Raw genomic sequence first — 15,506 nt, forward strand, 5'->3', positions numbered from 1 at the left:
TTTGGCGTATGTGTGTGTATTTACTCTCTTCTTCCCGAGTCCCACAAAATGCCCCAACTTGTCCCATGAAACAAAGCCCAAAAGAAAACAAACAGCAGAAGCCAAGCTGCTGCTTTGACCTGACGAATTTATTGAAGATAGCTCTGTCCTTCTCCCTTCTACTGAGAAGAGGCGGCTTGCAGGGCTGGTGCCTGCCCACACCTGTCACTGGGCCTTTCCCTGGACTAGGCTGAGTGGGAGCAGATGCCCCCATCCTACGTGCAGGGCCTGTGCAGGAGCCATCACACCACCTTGTTGATGATGACACCTAGTTCTTCAATCTCACACTGGACTTCATCCCCCTTCTGCAACAGAGCAGGCCATGAGTGTGTCAGTCCTTCCGTCAGACACACGTACACAAGCCTGTACTTCTCAAGTCTGAGCCAAGCCTGCCAGGCCTTTGGAGCCCTTGCTCTCTTTGCTTTTTGCTAACCTACCTTGAGAAAGACAGGAGGTTTCCTGAATACACCAACACCTGGGGGGGTCCCAGTCAGGATGACATCCCCTGGGTAAAAGGTGACAAACCTGGAGTAAAGCAAAAGGACCCAGTGAGACCAGGGGCTGGCTGAGGTGGCCACAGCCAAAGGTGGAGGGCTCAGGTCGGCCTCCACATATGTGGCAGGTGGAGTGGGACTGGCAGGACAGCCCCTGTCACTCACTGGGAGACCCAGGCTATCAGGTCCTCTGTCTTGAATACCATCTGGTTGGTGTTGCTGCTCTGGACCACTTCCCCGTTCACTCGGCAGCAGATCTTTAAGTTGTGTGGATCTGAAATGCAAAGATGGTACCTTGGAGTTATCCCTTTTCCCCCTCAAACTCCCCAATATTTTACAAACACAACTGTAGTGGGGGCTTCATGACTTGGCAGGTGAAAGGGCTTTGTGCCGACATTGACTCAGTGCTCTGTGTTAGAACTTTCTGTATGGACATTGGCCTTCTCAGGCCTCCCCGCATCCCCATGAAGAGTACCAAGCAGTAGTCACTTGGATGAGTTGAGAGGATGTTCCCGACTCTGAAGGGGAAGAGAAAAATGGCTAGGGTTTTTGCCTTGGAAAAAAGAAAGGGGCATCTGTGTACAGCATAGGATGACACCTGTAGATACAAAAATGACTCCTGGGCAGCACCAAGTGTGGTGGCTCACACCTGTAATCATAGCACTTTGGGAGGGCAAAGCAGGTGAGAACTGATTAAGCTTAGGAGTTCAAAACCAGCCTGGGTAACATAGTGAGTGCTTGTCTCTATGAAAAATAATAAAAACATTAGTCAGGTGTGGTGGTTCGTGCTTATAGTCCCAGCTACTCAGGAAGCTGAGGCGGGAGGACTGCTTGAACCCAGGAGGTTGAGGGTTCAGTGAGCTGGGATTGGGCCACTGTACTCCAGCCTAGGTGACACAGTAAGACCATACCAAAAAAAAAAAAAAAAAGACTCAGCATCTATAAAGCAGTGAGGCAATGGTTCCAGCCGGGACAGAGAAGCCTTGTGTACCGGATGCTGGCAGGGGATGGATTACTGTAAGAACATCCTAGCTAACCAGCACTTTTAACTGTTAGTGGTGGTCTTAGTGTTCTACCCCCCTTAAGTAGAGCAGCTGAAACACAATTTAACTTTGCCGAGGACTCTGCACGGGGTGCTGTGAGGCACTGGGGTCTTTGGTATCTTGGCATGGCTGGCCCACGTGGACACCCCCCACCTCCACCACAGTTGTGGGTGGCTGTGTGTTAAGAGGGTGCGCTCTGCCCTCTGGCACACTGCCTCCATCCTGGCGCTGTCTCCTCACTGTGTGTGGTCAATGCTGTTGTGTTTCCACAGTGGCTGGGTGAGTCACACTGGCTTTCATCTCTTATAGTGTGGAAAATGCCTGGGCCTTGGGATAGCTATGCTCCATGACACTCAACTTAGATTGTTTCAAATGGTGGCAGCCACAGGAAGCCTGATCCACCCATGAGCTCAGTGCTCTTTGTAATTTACTTCATGCATGCAGTTTCACATCCTCTGCAGTTGTGTTCCCTCTAGGGGGCTTGGGAAGGAAGCCCCTGGGAGAACTGGTGGCTGAGGATAAGAGACTTGCCCTGCATGGAGTCAGCAGTGAAAGGGCAGCCAGGGAGGGCAGGTGCCACATGTACCTGAACCTATGCTCCTCCCTGGAGGGCTGTTCATCTGTGCAATGGTAGGTACAAGGGGGCAGGGACCAGGGACATACCTGCTACACTGTCCTTGGTCACCAAGGCAGGGCCCAGAGGGCAGAAGGTGTCGAAGGTTTTTCCCAGCAGCCACTGTTTCCCATTGCGTCTCGTTAGCCAGTCACGAGCACTCACGTCATGAGCCACAGTGAAGCCGGCCACGTGGGCCATGGCATCTGTGGCCTATGGGGGTAGAGGATTTGGCCATACAGGAGGTTAGATCACGGGTGACACCAACACCTTTGGCAAGGGATCTCAAAGCTGTTATCCTATGTTAGTAGCCAGAGCCAGCCAAAGGTGGGTGAAAGGCAAGGCAGTGTCAGGGAGCAAGGAGGCTGACTGCTTCCTAGTGTCAGGGACACCTGGCAACGTGTGTTGGTGAGCGAGGTCAGAACTAGGAGAGGCAGGAGCTGGGGCCTCTGCTGCGCTCTGGTCTGGGAGCCCACCCTTTCCACCTCACCTTGATGTGCTTGCTTTTCTTTCCAATGACCACGGCCAGCTCCACTTCCCAATCTACCTCCTGTAGGGTGGGAGAGGAACAGTGAGCCGCAGTGGCTTCGGGGCCTATTATCTATGCTCAGAGGCTGTACGCCGTGGATCTCTGTCAGTATGGCTTGGCTGCCATCCCATGTTTGCCATCACCACGAACCAGAGCCAAGTGAATGACAAGGGATGTGTGACTTGTAGACCCATACATTTTGGGCAGTGGCAGACAGCATCATGGGATGCAGGCACAGGTCCTCACACCACTGTGACTGCAGAAGAGCAACACGTGTCCAGGGCACTGAGTTTAAAAGTCACTCTGGATACTTTTAACAAAGGATAAATACGAAGTAATATCCCCTAGCAATATGTAACCTTACTGTGTGTCAGGCACTATTCTAAGTGTTTTAATCTATTAACTCACTTTAGTAAGAGAAAGATTGACATCCCACAAAGGACTTGAGTAAGCAATTCACAAAAAGGTAACAGACATGGCCACAAAACATGAAAAAATGCTCAGCCTCTCCCATAATCCATAAAATACACTATAAAATAAATAGATCTAATTTGGCCTTTAAAATTGGTGGCTCTTTCTAATAATAACCAGAGTTGGTATAAGTACACCTGACATCCAGATGTTGGTCTCTAATACCACTCCCCACTAAGGAGCACCGGGTTCCTTGGTCCAAGACAGACAGTACACGATGAGCCTGGAATGTCTTGGCCAGAAAGCTTGGGGATGGAGCAAACTCGAAGGTCCCTCATTGGCCAAACTGAGGTCACCTAAAGAATGTAAATGATGGATTACAACGAATTGAATAAAAACAAAAAGGAATTCACAGTGATATTGAAGACACAGGAATAAAGAGGGAGGCAGCTTTTTTTCTTTTGAGACGGAGTCTCGCTCTGTTGCCCAGGCTGGAGTGCAGTGGTGCGATCTCGGCTCACTGCAAGCTCCGCCTCCCAGGTTCACGCCATTCTCTTGCCTCAGCCTCCCGAGTAGCTGGGACTACAGGCACCTGCCACCATGCCTGGCTAATTTTTTGTATTTTTTTTTTTTTTTTTTTTTTGAGACGGAGTCTCGCTCTGTCGCCCAGGCTGGAGTGCAGTGGCGCGATCTCGGCTCACTGCAAGCTCCGCCTCCCGGGTTCACGCCATTCTCCTGCCTCAGCCTCTCCGAGTAGCTGGGACTACAGGCGCCCGCCACCACGCCCGGCTAATTTTTTGTATTTTTAGTAGAGACGGGGTTTCACCGTGGTCTCGATCTCCTGACCTCGTGATCCGCCCGCCTCGGCCTCCCAAAGTGCTGGGATTACAAGCGTGAGCCACCGCGCCCGGCCCTAATTTTTTGTATTTTTAGTAGAGACGGGGTTTCACCATGTTAGCCAGGATGGTCTCGATCTCCTGACCTCATGATCCACCCGCCTCAGCCTCCCAAAGTGCTGGGATTTCAGGCATGAGCCAACGTGCCCGGCCAGACTTTTTCGTAGAAGAATGCCAGCTAATAAAAACGGCATGATTTAGAAAAATCATTGTTCTTGGCCGGGCACGGTGGCTCATGCCCGTAATCCCAGCACTTTGGGAGGCTGAGGCAGGTGGATCACCTGAGGTGAGGAGTTCAAGACCAGCCTGGCCAACATGGTGAAACCCCATCTCTACTAGAAATACAAAAAATTAGCCGGGTGTGGTGGTGCTACTGTAATCCCAGCTACTAGGGAGGCTGAGGCAGGAGAATTGCTTGAACCTGGGAGGCAGTGGTTGCAGTGAGCTAAGATGGTGCCACTACATTCCAGCCTGGGTGATAGAGTAAGACTCCATCACACACACAAAAAAGAAAAGAATAGAAAAGTCATTGTTCTTCATCCCCCAGTGCAATAATGGATTCAGTAAGGATGACTGCAGGATCCCTGGATGAGAATCTATGGGGCAATAAGATAGTTACGTGATCTCAAACTACCACCCACAGATTGCTTATTAATTACAAAAATGGAAATGCATCTTCACAATGGAGGGACCTAGTGAACGCCAGCTAAACCAAGTGGTCAAATTCTGGGACCACTGACATGAGCCTCCCAGTCAGATGCAATGGGAAATGTATAACATCTTTGTAGAGCTCTTGATAAAAGTGCTTACCCTGACACCAATCATGAAGAAACAACCAGACAAACCCAGGATGTGAAATATGCTGTGAGACAACTGGATTCTTCAAGGAAAGGGCAGGGGGGATTGTTTGAGATCAGGAGTTGGCAAACTATGGCCAGCTCACCGTCTGCTATAATCAAGTTTGATTGGAAACCCATCATTCATTTCATCCCTGGTGGTTTTCACACTATAACAGCAGAGTTGAATTGTTGCAAAACACACCATATGACACTCAAAGCATAATATTTACTAATTGGCCCTCAATATGGTTTAGCTGTTTCCCTACCCAAATCTCAAACTTGTAGCTCCTCTCATTCGAACGTGTTGTGGGAGGGACCTGGTGGGAGATGACTGAATCATGGGGGCAGGTCTTTCCCGTGCTGTTCTCATGATAGTGAATGGGTCTCACGAGATCTGATAGTTTTAAAAACGGGAGTTTCTCTGCACAAGCTCTTTTTTGCCTGCTGCTATCCACATAAGATGTGACTTGCTCCTCCTTGCCTTCTGCCATGATTGTGAGGCTTCCCTAGCCATGTGGAACTGTAAGTCCAATTAAACCTCTTTCTTTTGTAAATTGCCCAGTCTCGGATATGTCTTTATCAGCAGCATGAAAACAGACTAATACAGCCCTTTAAGAAAAAGTCTATGGAACCCTGTTTTAGGTTAAAACTACTAAAGAGATATAACTGAATACAGTGTGTGGCCTTGGTTGATCACAGAGCAACAAAGTAACCATATTAAAAGTCATCTTTGGGGCAATTAGATTTCATATTAAATATCATTCAAGTTAATTTTCTTGGTTGTGATAATGGTATGGTCATGCAAGCCGCTGTCCTTATAAGATGTCTATTTAAGTTTTTATGACAATATTTGCAATGTGTTTTAAAATGTCTCCACCCCACCCCTTGCCAAAAAAAAAAAAAAAATGTGTGTTTGCCATGTGAAGGGCAGGGAGAGGGCAAGGGAGAGAAAGCAAATACAGCAAAATGTCTACAGTGAAACCAGGTGAAAAGTATATGAGTATTCACTGTATTATGTTTTCAGCTTTTCTATAATTCCCAAGACATTTCTAAAATAAAAATTTGAGAGAAGTAACCAGTGTTAGTAAGGGTATATACGTTAACAATGGATGTGTAAGTTGCTTTTACAATTTGCTTAAAGGACAATTGGCAGATTTTCTCAAGAGTTTTGAAATACTGCCTACAGTCTGATAATATTCAAATCCTAAGAGTTTATTCAAAGGAAATAATAAGGCCGGATGTGGTGACTCACACCTGTAATCCCAGCACTTTGGGAGGCTGAGGCGGGCAGATCACAAGGCCAAGAGATCGAGACTATCCTGGCCAACATGGTAAAACCCCATCTCCACTAAAAATACAAAAATTAGCTGGGCGTGGTGGCATGCACCTGTAGTCCCAGCTACTTGGGAGGCTGAGGCAGGAGAATCACTTGAACCCAGGAGGCGGAGGTTGCAGTGAACCAAGATTGTACCACTGCACTCTAGCCTGGCAACAGAGAAAGACTCTGTCTAAAAAAAAAAAAAAAAAAAAAAAAAAAAAAAAAAAAAAAAAAAAAAAAAAGAAGGAAATAATAATATATTAATGGACCTGCAAAGTCTGTTCTACATAAGGATGTTCATTGTGACATTTATTTATAGAAACCAGAAACTGGAAACAACTATCCAGCAGTAAGGAACTCAGGAATATAAACTACCCTGTACAACACAAAACTCCATGGTAACCTAAATATGTCACGGAGAATATTTAATGGCATGAAAAAATGCTCCTGATGGAGTCTTAAGTAAAAGGTAAGTATATGTACAGTATAAACGTATACAGGAGTGGAGAAACACTGGGAAGGTAGACAGCAAAACATTAATATTGCAAGCCCTGGGCAGTGGGATTATGGGTGACGTCATTTTTAAACGTTTATCTCTATTTTATCTACAGTGAAGGTGTATTGCTTTTGTCATCAGGAAAACATGTACATTAACTTTTTTTTCCAAGGCCAGTGTTACTACTGTGTGTATAATCCTGTAGAGTTTCTGTTGAATGCGCTATTGAGCGAGAGGTGGCTCCAGTAGGCTGAATACTGAGCTCAGAATGCCCTTGTGATGGGCCCAGTGACTAGGGAGGGCAGTGGGGAGACACTGACCTGGCTCTGTGGTGGGAGGACCACCTCATCATAGGGCCCCACGATGGAGCTGGCAAACTTGCTGAAGATGATGGGCTCCTTGGGCACGGGCACGTTCTGTTCTTTGCAGTGGTCCACATAATTCATGCCCACACACACCACCTTATCTGGCCGTGTGACTGGAGCCAGGAAGGTTACCTCCGACCGTGGTAGGACTGGCAACTGGGCAGCCAAGGCTCTGTAGAGACCAGCGCGGGTGAGAGGGTCTGGCTGGGAACAGGTCGGCAATCCCGGGCAGGCTGGCCAGATGCTGCAGCAGCTACAGGTTTTGCTTTTTGAAATCTATTTCCTAGCTCTATCAACCATCAGAGTCAGTGTGAAAATCAGGCCCAGCTATTGTCCTTTGCTATCAGAGAGGGCTTTTATTTATCCAGTGTTGATTTCCTCTCCCCCTTAGGTAACGCATGTCCATGTAAAAGATACAAACTGGAACACATGGAAAGGTCTCCCTTTCCCCTTCTGGTTACCCCGTTCCCCTGGCTCTTCGCAGCTACTCTATGGATATTCTTCTCCCACCCTTTTGTATGCAAATGATAGCACACTAGTTACACCTTTTAAAAAGACAATTGATTTCGGAGATCTCTCCTTAGCAATATGTAACAATACATAGAGTGTCCTCTTTATTTCTTGTGGCTGCATATTACTGCTCTATAGAGATATACCCAAGTCCCTAATGAGGGGCACGGAGGTTTCCAATCTTTGCAGAATATGGCAACATGGGAACATACTGTTAATACTGTGAGCTGTGAAACATTTGTATTTTTTTCCCATTTTAATAGATGAAAATGACATCTTAAAGTATTTTTAATTTATTGTTCATCAGCTCCTTAGACCAGATTCTATAGGGGTCCAGGCTTCAGGGACACTCTCACCTAATTTAGTCCAAACCCAGGAAGCAACAGTCTTATAGAAAACCTCCTTGCAGTCCTCTCTCCCTGCAGGAGCTGGGAGTCTATATCACTCCCCCAGCTGCATAAGATGCCTTTTAGGACCACCGGGCCCAGACCCATCAGTCAGTCCAGAATTTCATTCACAGAGGAGGCAGTGTGATGAAGTATAGAGCCCTGGTTCCAGCACCAAATGTATGGCCTTGAAATTGTTAATCACCTCCCCTAGGTCTCAGTTTTCTCCTCTGAAAACTGAAGATGTTATTATATAAGATTTCTAAGGATCTTTTAAGAGAATGGGAGAAGAGGAAAGGTGGGGTTACTCTGCTCCCTTGCAAAAGAGCTACCTGCTGGTGCCGTTTCCCAAAGCGGGGAGGGTGCAGGGGGACCAGGGCAGCTGCGTCAGGGCGATGCTGCCCACTTACTTACCTTCTTGCCACTGAGAGGGTGGCCTCTCCCTGCTCTAGGAACTGCGTCATCGTCTTCGGGAGTGTGGGGTCAAAGGCATTGAGGTTGATAACCCCTCCACCATTCCCTGTCTCCAGGCCCAAGTGAGGCCCCAGCAGGTGAGGTGCCTGGAACTGCACTAGTCTCATGTCTCTGGAGGGTTGAAAGGGCCACTTCTGAGCCTGCAGCAGAGCTGTGAGCAACCTTCTTCTACAAGACACCAGCATCAGAGCCTGCAGAGAAAAACCCAGGATCCAGGAGACAGAGGATCCCAGAGCCATCATCAGGATCCCTGAAATTCCTAGGGCTACAGCCCAAGGCCCTTTGCCCCATCAACCGTTCCCTGCGTACCACATGGGAAGTGGTCCAGGCTTGTATTTTACCCTGCTATACTTCATAAGGTGAAACTTTTCTAGAGGAGCAACTACTACATGCTACGCAGTAAGTCCCAGGGATTCCAGGGTTCCTTCAACCAGTGCTTTCTGAAAGTTCCCACTGTGCTTGGCTCTGCTGTAGGTATTGGGGAAACAATGTAGGTCAAGCTCAGCCCTGCCATTCTCCCTGCACAGGTCACAGATGTTAACAAGTGACGTAAGATTCAGCTATCAGGACTAGTGCTGTGAAGATGGTTAGGGGCCCTACCCTTGTCTAGTTTCTTGAGGAAGTGATGTGAGCTGAGCTGGGCTAAATGAGCAGGACCAGGAATTAGCTGGGTGGCAGCCCAGCATGGGCAAGTGATGCTGGTGAAACTGGCTTCACAGCGGCCATAAGCAATTTTTTAAATGCTATTTTGGTCCTGTTAACCTCCTATTTAAAATGGTTTCCACTGCTCACATGATCAAGCTAGAACCTCTACCAGGCTGTCCCTGTCTTCTAGGAGCAGCGCCCCCACCTGCCTCTCCAGATAATAATTATTTCATTTCTCCTGATAGAGAACAAGTTGCCTGAGGGAAGAGGCTGCAGACAAACAGCAAGGTCTGGGCCTGACAGCCACCACTTGGTCATCTCCTCCCTGGATCCAGGGCACATGTCTGTCTCTTTCACTGCCCAGCACTGTGCCTGGTGCACAGAAGGCTCTCAGTGATTTTCTGCTGAATGAACAAATAAGTGACAGAAGCAGGGGCTTGACATTTCACTACTTGGGAAAGCTTAGTGCTTGTTAACTTCAGAAGACATGGCTGTGCGTTTCCTCCTCAAATCACCTAGAAAGTATCCACAAGGGCCAGGCGCAGTGGCTCACACCTGAAATCCCTAGCACTTTGGGAGGTCGAGGTGGGTGGATCACTTGAGGTCAGGAGTTCAAGACCAGCCTGGCCAACATGGTGAAACCCTGTCTCCCCTAAAAATGCAAAAAAAATTAGCCAGGACTGGTGGCGGGTGCCTGTAATCCCAGTTACTAGGGAAGCTGAGACAGGAGAATCACTTGAACACAGGAGGTGGAGGTTGCAGTGAGCCAAGAACATGCCACGGCACTCCAGCCCAGGCAACAGAAAAAAAAAAAAAAAAAAAAATTATCTACAGAGCTCAGGTCCTGTTTTGAGTCCAAGCCTCCACTTAAAGACAAACACTATTCTTTTGTTTTGTTCTTAATCCAACTCTGGCCTCTATTCCTTACCACATGGTGCCTTCCCTGAATGGTTCCTTGCTCTTACGGCAAAGGCTGTTTGTATTGTACAGCCTTCTATGCTTAAAAATGTGGAGGCAGCTGATCCCCAGACTCTTGGTCCTCACCTGGAGATTCAATCTGCCTTGTTCAGTTAAAGACTCATTAGACTTAGGTCACCACTGTTGTGGCCCGCCAGTTTGACTAGAAAACCGAGGGCTTTGACTTCTCTGCCCTGCTATCTTACACAAGCACCAACTGTGCCACTGTCAAAAGGCTGTTTGAGCCAAAGTGCACACACTCAGACACTCCACATGCTAACATAACAGTAACTGCTGCCACTGAATGCCAACTATTAAGTGCTCTACCGACAATGTCTGATTTAATTCTTTTTTTTTTTTTTTTTTTGAGATGGAGTCTCGCTCTGTTACCCAGGCTGGAGGGCAGTGGCGCGATCTTGGCTCACTGCAAGCTCTGCCTCTCGGGTTCACGCCATTCTCCTGCCTCAGCCTCCCCAGCAGCTGAGACCACAGGCGCACGCCGCCATGCCCGGCTAATTTTTGTATTTTAGTAGAGACGGTGTTTCACTGTGTTAGCCAGGATGGTCTCAATCTCCTGACCTTGTTATCCACCCGCCTCGGCCTCCCAAAGTGTTGGTATTATAAGCGTGAGCCACCGCGCCCGGCCTGATTTAATTCTTGACACTTGTGGAAGGTAGGTTTGTTAGTCCCATTTTACAGATGAAACAGTTAAGGCTTAAAGCGGTTAAGGGATTTGCCCAAGGTTACACAGTCCTAGAGCTAGGAGGGGAAGGAGCTGGGATGTGAATCCAAGTCCAGGTAACATTGAAGTCCTTGGTTCAGAAGCTTGTAATGCAAGCAAGAAAATCTAGCTTCAGCCCCATCTTCCTACCAAGGACATTTTAACCCAGAATGTCCTTGGGAGGTCGAGGTGGGTGGATCACTTGAGGTCAGGAGTTCAAGACCAGCCTGGCCAACATGGTGAAACCCTGTCTCCCCTAAAAATGCAAAAAAAATTAGCCAGGACTGGTGGCGGGTGCCTGTAATCCCAGTTACTAGGGAAGCTGAGACACGAGAATCACTTGAACACAGGAGGTGGAGGTTGCAGTGAGCCAAGAACATGCCACGGCACTCCAGCCCAGGCAACAGAAAAAAAAAAAAAAAAAAAAATTATCTACAGAGCTCAGGTCCTGTTTTGAGTCCAAGCCTCCACTTAAAAACAAACACTATTCTTTTGTTTTGTTCTTAATCCAACTCTGGCCTCTATTCCTTACCACATGGTGCCTTCCCTGAATGGGGAGGCACCAAGGACATTTTAACCCCCCAAGAAGTGGGGGCCTTCCATAGGAAATCCTCTAAAGGCCCTCAAGATTGTAGTGAGAAGTAGGGACCTCCCACAGGAGATCCTCCAGAGGCCGTAACTGCTAACAGCCATGCGTGGGGAAACTACAGGCGCCCTCTGGCTGTTGCCTCAGGGAGGAGGCTGGTTACCAGCTCTCCAAGAGAACCCCAGGCACCACTGACTGTTCCCTTCCCACATGACACACATGCAGGTTCATTCCAACCTTACAGCAATCCCCTCAGGTAGAGCGCCCTCACCTTACAGAAGAGGACACTGAGACTCAAAGGGATGACGTCAGGTGCCCAAGGTACTAGTCAGAAAGTGGCCCTGGGGCGTCTGCAACAACCACTGTCACACAGCCCGAGCTCAATCCAGCTCTGCAAGAGTCCATAATCAAAGGGGCGGCGACATGAGGTGGAAACAGCCTGAAACGTGGGTGTGCACGTCGGATCCCATCCCACCGTCCACTCGCCTGGAAACCCCCAGTTTCCCCATATGCCCAGCTTCGTTCCCTGCAATCAGTGAGGGCTTAGATGGGTCTGCCCCATCCGTGTGGTCAGAAACGGCCGGGGACCTTGTTCTAGTTCTGCCCTCCGCGGGAGACCTGCGCCAGGGACACCCTTCTCGCCTAACCCAGCCAGGCTTGGTCTACCTGCGGCGGCGGCAGCCGGTCCTCCTGCGCTGAGTTAGGGCTCGCGGGGCGGGAGGTCAAGGGCAGCGGGCACCTGAGCACTGGCACCAGTGACCGCAGCCAACCGGGGAAATGCAGCAGCGGCGAACCCACGGCCGCTCGGTGAGCACTCCAGCGAGAAGCGGGCGCGTCCGGTGACGTCACAGGCAACCGCCCCTAGCAGGCCACCAATCCCAGAGGGGCGGGCCCATTGCGGGGCGGGCGGCTCCGGGGACTCTTCAGGCTCAGGGCATAGCCAGGCGCCGGCCGCGTTCTCTGGAGACGCTCGTTCTCGGAGGGACCCTGCAATTGCCCGAGCCCGAGAGTGGGCGCTGCCTGAAAGTTTGTCCCTGGGCACTTCGCTGGCCTCATCCGGTCTCGGCCCTGTTCTGGGCCTGGCGCCGTTCCCACTGCTGGGGAAAGTGGTGGAGGAGACCAAGGCAGCGTGCTGGGTGGCAGAGAATGATTTGTGGCTTCTGATTCTGACTTATATAGTTGAGGAGGGGAGGGATGACTGCCCCTGTTTTACTTATGGAGAACCTGGGGCCAGAGCTGTTTTCCCAGGGTGGCACAGGCGGTGAGTAGTGGAGCTGGCATTCCTGACCCCAAAGCGCAGCGTTTCCCAGCCACTCTCAGCAGCCAGGCCTTCACCTGCACTGCTGGTCGCAGGTGGGGAAGTGGGGAAACGGGGCTCCATCCCCTGCAGAGGGCAGGCTTGCAGGGAGCGGCGGCTGAACTCCACAGACAGCTACTGCTCAGCTCTTCAGCTGCCGACTTTGAAGAGTGAATGGTGCAATTCATGAATGAAAATATTTGATAAGCTGGACTTCACTAAAATTGAAGACTTCTGCTCTATGAAACACACTGCCAAGAGAATAAGAAGACATTAAGTGTCAATAAACCTTTTTAAAAAGAAATAAATACATGCACTAAATAATAATTTGTTTTTTTAAATTGAGATGGAGTCTTGCTCTGTCACCCAGGCTGGAGTACAGTGGCACAATCTCAGCTCACTGCAACCTCTGCCTCCCAAGTTTAAGCGATTCTCCTGCCTCAGCCTCCCAAGTAGTTGGGACTACAGGCCCGCACCAGCACACCTGGCTAATTTTTTTTTCTTTGTATTTTTAGTAGAGACAGGGTTTTGCCATGTTGGCCAGGCTGTTCTCGAACTCCTGATCTCAGGTGATCTACCCGCCTCAGCCTCCCAAAGTGTTGAAATTACAGGCTTGAGCCACCACGCCTGGCCAACAATGAATTCTTAAAAAGAGAAAAGAAGACAAGCCACAGACTGGAAAAAATATTTGCAGAAGAACTATTGGAAAAAGGACTGTTATCTAAAATGTATAAAGAACTCTTTAAACTCAACAATAAGAAAATGAATAACCCAATTTAAAAATGGGCAAAAGACCACTATTGTGGTCTTTTGCCATACAGATGGCAAAGAAGCATATGAAAAGATGCTCAACATCATATGCTATTAGGGAACTGCAAGTTAAAACAATGAAATAGCACTACACACCTATTAAAATGGCCCAGATCCAAACCCTTACAACCCCAAATGCTGGTGATGATGTGGAGCAACAGGAACTCTCATTCATTGTTGGTGGGAATGCAAAATGATGCAGACACTTTAGAAGAAACTGGAAAACTAAGTATGCTCTTACCATATAATCCAGCAACTGCAAGTCCATTCTATTTATCTAAATGGGTTGAAAATGTACATACACACAAAATACTGCACATGGATGTTTTTAGCAGCTTTATTCTGAATTTCCAAAACTTGTAAGCTATTAAGGTGTCTTTCAGTAAGTGAGTGAACAAACTGTGGTACATCCAGACAATGGAATATTATTCAGCACTAAAAACAAATGAGCTTTTAAGTCATGAAAAGAAAAGAAGGAACCTTAAATGCATATTATTCAATGAAAGCACTCAATCTGAAAACGCTACATACTGTATGATTCCAACCATACAATCTTCTGGAAAAGACAAAACTGTGGAGACAGTAAAGAGTTCAGGGGTTGACAGAGGTTAGGAATGAGGGAGAGATGAACAGATGCAGCATCCCAGATTTTTAGAGCAGTGAAACTACTCTGTGTGACACTCTAACGGTGGCTACATGTTATTATACCTCTGTCAAAACCCATAGAAAGCACAACCCCAAGAGTGAACCTTAATGTTAAATATTGACTTTGGTTCATAATGATATGAATGGGACTTAATTGTAAGAAAAGTACCACTCAGGTGGGCCATGTTGATAGCAGGGGACGTTGTGTATGTGCAGGACAAGGGGTGAATGGGAACTCTCCACACTTCCTGCTCAATTTTGTTGTGAACCTAAGACAGCTCTAAAAAAATAAAATCTATTAACAAAGAAATACACTAAAAAATAAATAACATTTATTAACAAATGAGCAAATGTAAGCTCTAGATCTGAAAAATACAGAATCTAAAATGAAGTATTCACTTAATAGGCTTAACAACAGATTGGATACAAGCAGAAGAAAGGATCAGTAACTCAAAGGCAGGTCAAACTAAGTTCTCCAAGTGGAAGCACAGACAGAAACCAACAACAGAGCAGAGGAAGGGTCAGCAAACTGTGGGACCATGGACCAAATCTGACCTGCTGCCTGCTACTGTAAATAAAGTTTTATGGGAACCCAGACATACCAGACATTGTTTATAGAATAGCTGAGTAGTTGTGACAGAGACCATATGGCCTGCAAAGCCTAAAATATTAAGTCTTGCCCTTTAGAAAAGTTTGCCAACCCTTGTAATAGAGAATCACCATCTATGAAACAATATATTAAATGGCATGTTATATGTATAACTGGAGTCCCAGAAGGAGAGGAGAATGAGAATGGGGCTTGACTAAATATTTGAAGAGAGAATGACTGAACACATCTTCACAAAACTCATGAAAGATGTCAACGCACAGATTCAAGAATAAAAATAACCCTAAGCTGTGTAAGTACAAGAAAGGCTATACCTAGAGATATCATTGTCAAGCTAGAAGACAAAAGTAAAAAGAAGACCCTAAAATCATCCAGAAAATACAATCAGGTTATATTTAGGGGAAACACAATAAGAATTGTAGCTGATTTCTCACTAGAAACAAAGGCAGCTAGAAGACAATTGAAGAACCACTTTAAAGGGTCTCAAGGAAAAAATTCTGTGAGTTTAGAAGCCTATATCCAATAAAAATGTCCTTCAAAAATAAAGGCCAAATTAAGGCATTTTCAGACAAATGAAAGCTTAAGGAATTCATTGCCATGCCATAAGTAATACTAAAGGAATTTCTGAGGCCAAAGGGAGAGAATCTCAGATGGAAGCCCAGACTACACAAAAGAAATAGAAAGGGCCAGGAATTGTAAATACATGGAAAATATGAGATTATCTCTTGTGTTGTACTTTAAAAAACACTTTTGGTCATATAAAGCAAAATAATAAGCATGTGGAAGTAAAATATATAATAACAGTAGTGAAACAGGCAGAGAGGG

At 47.3% G+C, this 15,506-nt stretch overlaps 1 protein-coding gene across 3 annotated transcripts in view; it reads right to left on the reverse strand.

Annotated features, from left to right (window-relative positions):
* Window positions 1–107: 107 nt before the first annotated feature.
* LOC129461886 (fumarylacetoacetate hydrolase domain-containing protein 2B) overlaps window positions 108–15,506 on the reverse strand; it is an 83,939-nt gene continuing 68,540 nt past the window's right edge. Inside the window, exons 1-8 of one of the 3 annotated variants that reach the window (XM_055241348.2) lie at window positions 11,989–12,174; window positions 8,354–8,604; window positions 6,999–7,215; window positions 2,680–2,739; window positions 2,240–2,402; window positions 699–807; window positions 477–564; window positions 108–344 (exon numbers count right to left, since the gene is read on the reverse strand). In XM_055241348.2, coding sequence (XP_055097323.1) covers window positions 282–344; window positions 477–564; window positions 699–807; window positions 2,240–2,402; window positions 2,680–2,739; window positions 6,999–7,215; window positions 8,354–8,598 — 945 coding nt within the window. In that variant the 5' untranslated portion in view covers window positions 8,599–8,604; window positions 11,989–12,174 and the 3' untranslated portion in view covers window positions 108–281. Of the gene's footprint in view, window positions 345–476; window positions 565–698; window positions 808–2,239; window positions 2,403–2,679; window positions 2,740–6,998; window positions 7,216–8,353; window positions 8,605–11,988; window positions 12,175–15,506 lie in introns of those variants that run through there. The other 2 variants (XM_063617704.1, XM_055241349.2) reach the window with 2 other exon arrangements.

This window comes from Symphalangus syndactylus, chromosome 14, assembly GCF_028878055.3.
Source record: "Symphalangus syndactylus isolate Jambi chromosome 14, NHGRI_mSymSyn1-v2.1_pri, whole genome shotgun sequence".
NCBI lineage: Eukaryota > Metazoa > Chordata > Mammalia > Primates > Hylobatidae > Symphalangus > Symphalangus syndactylus.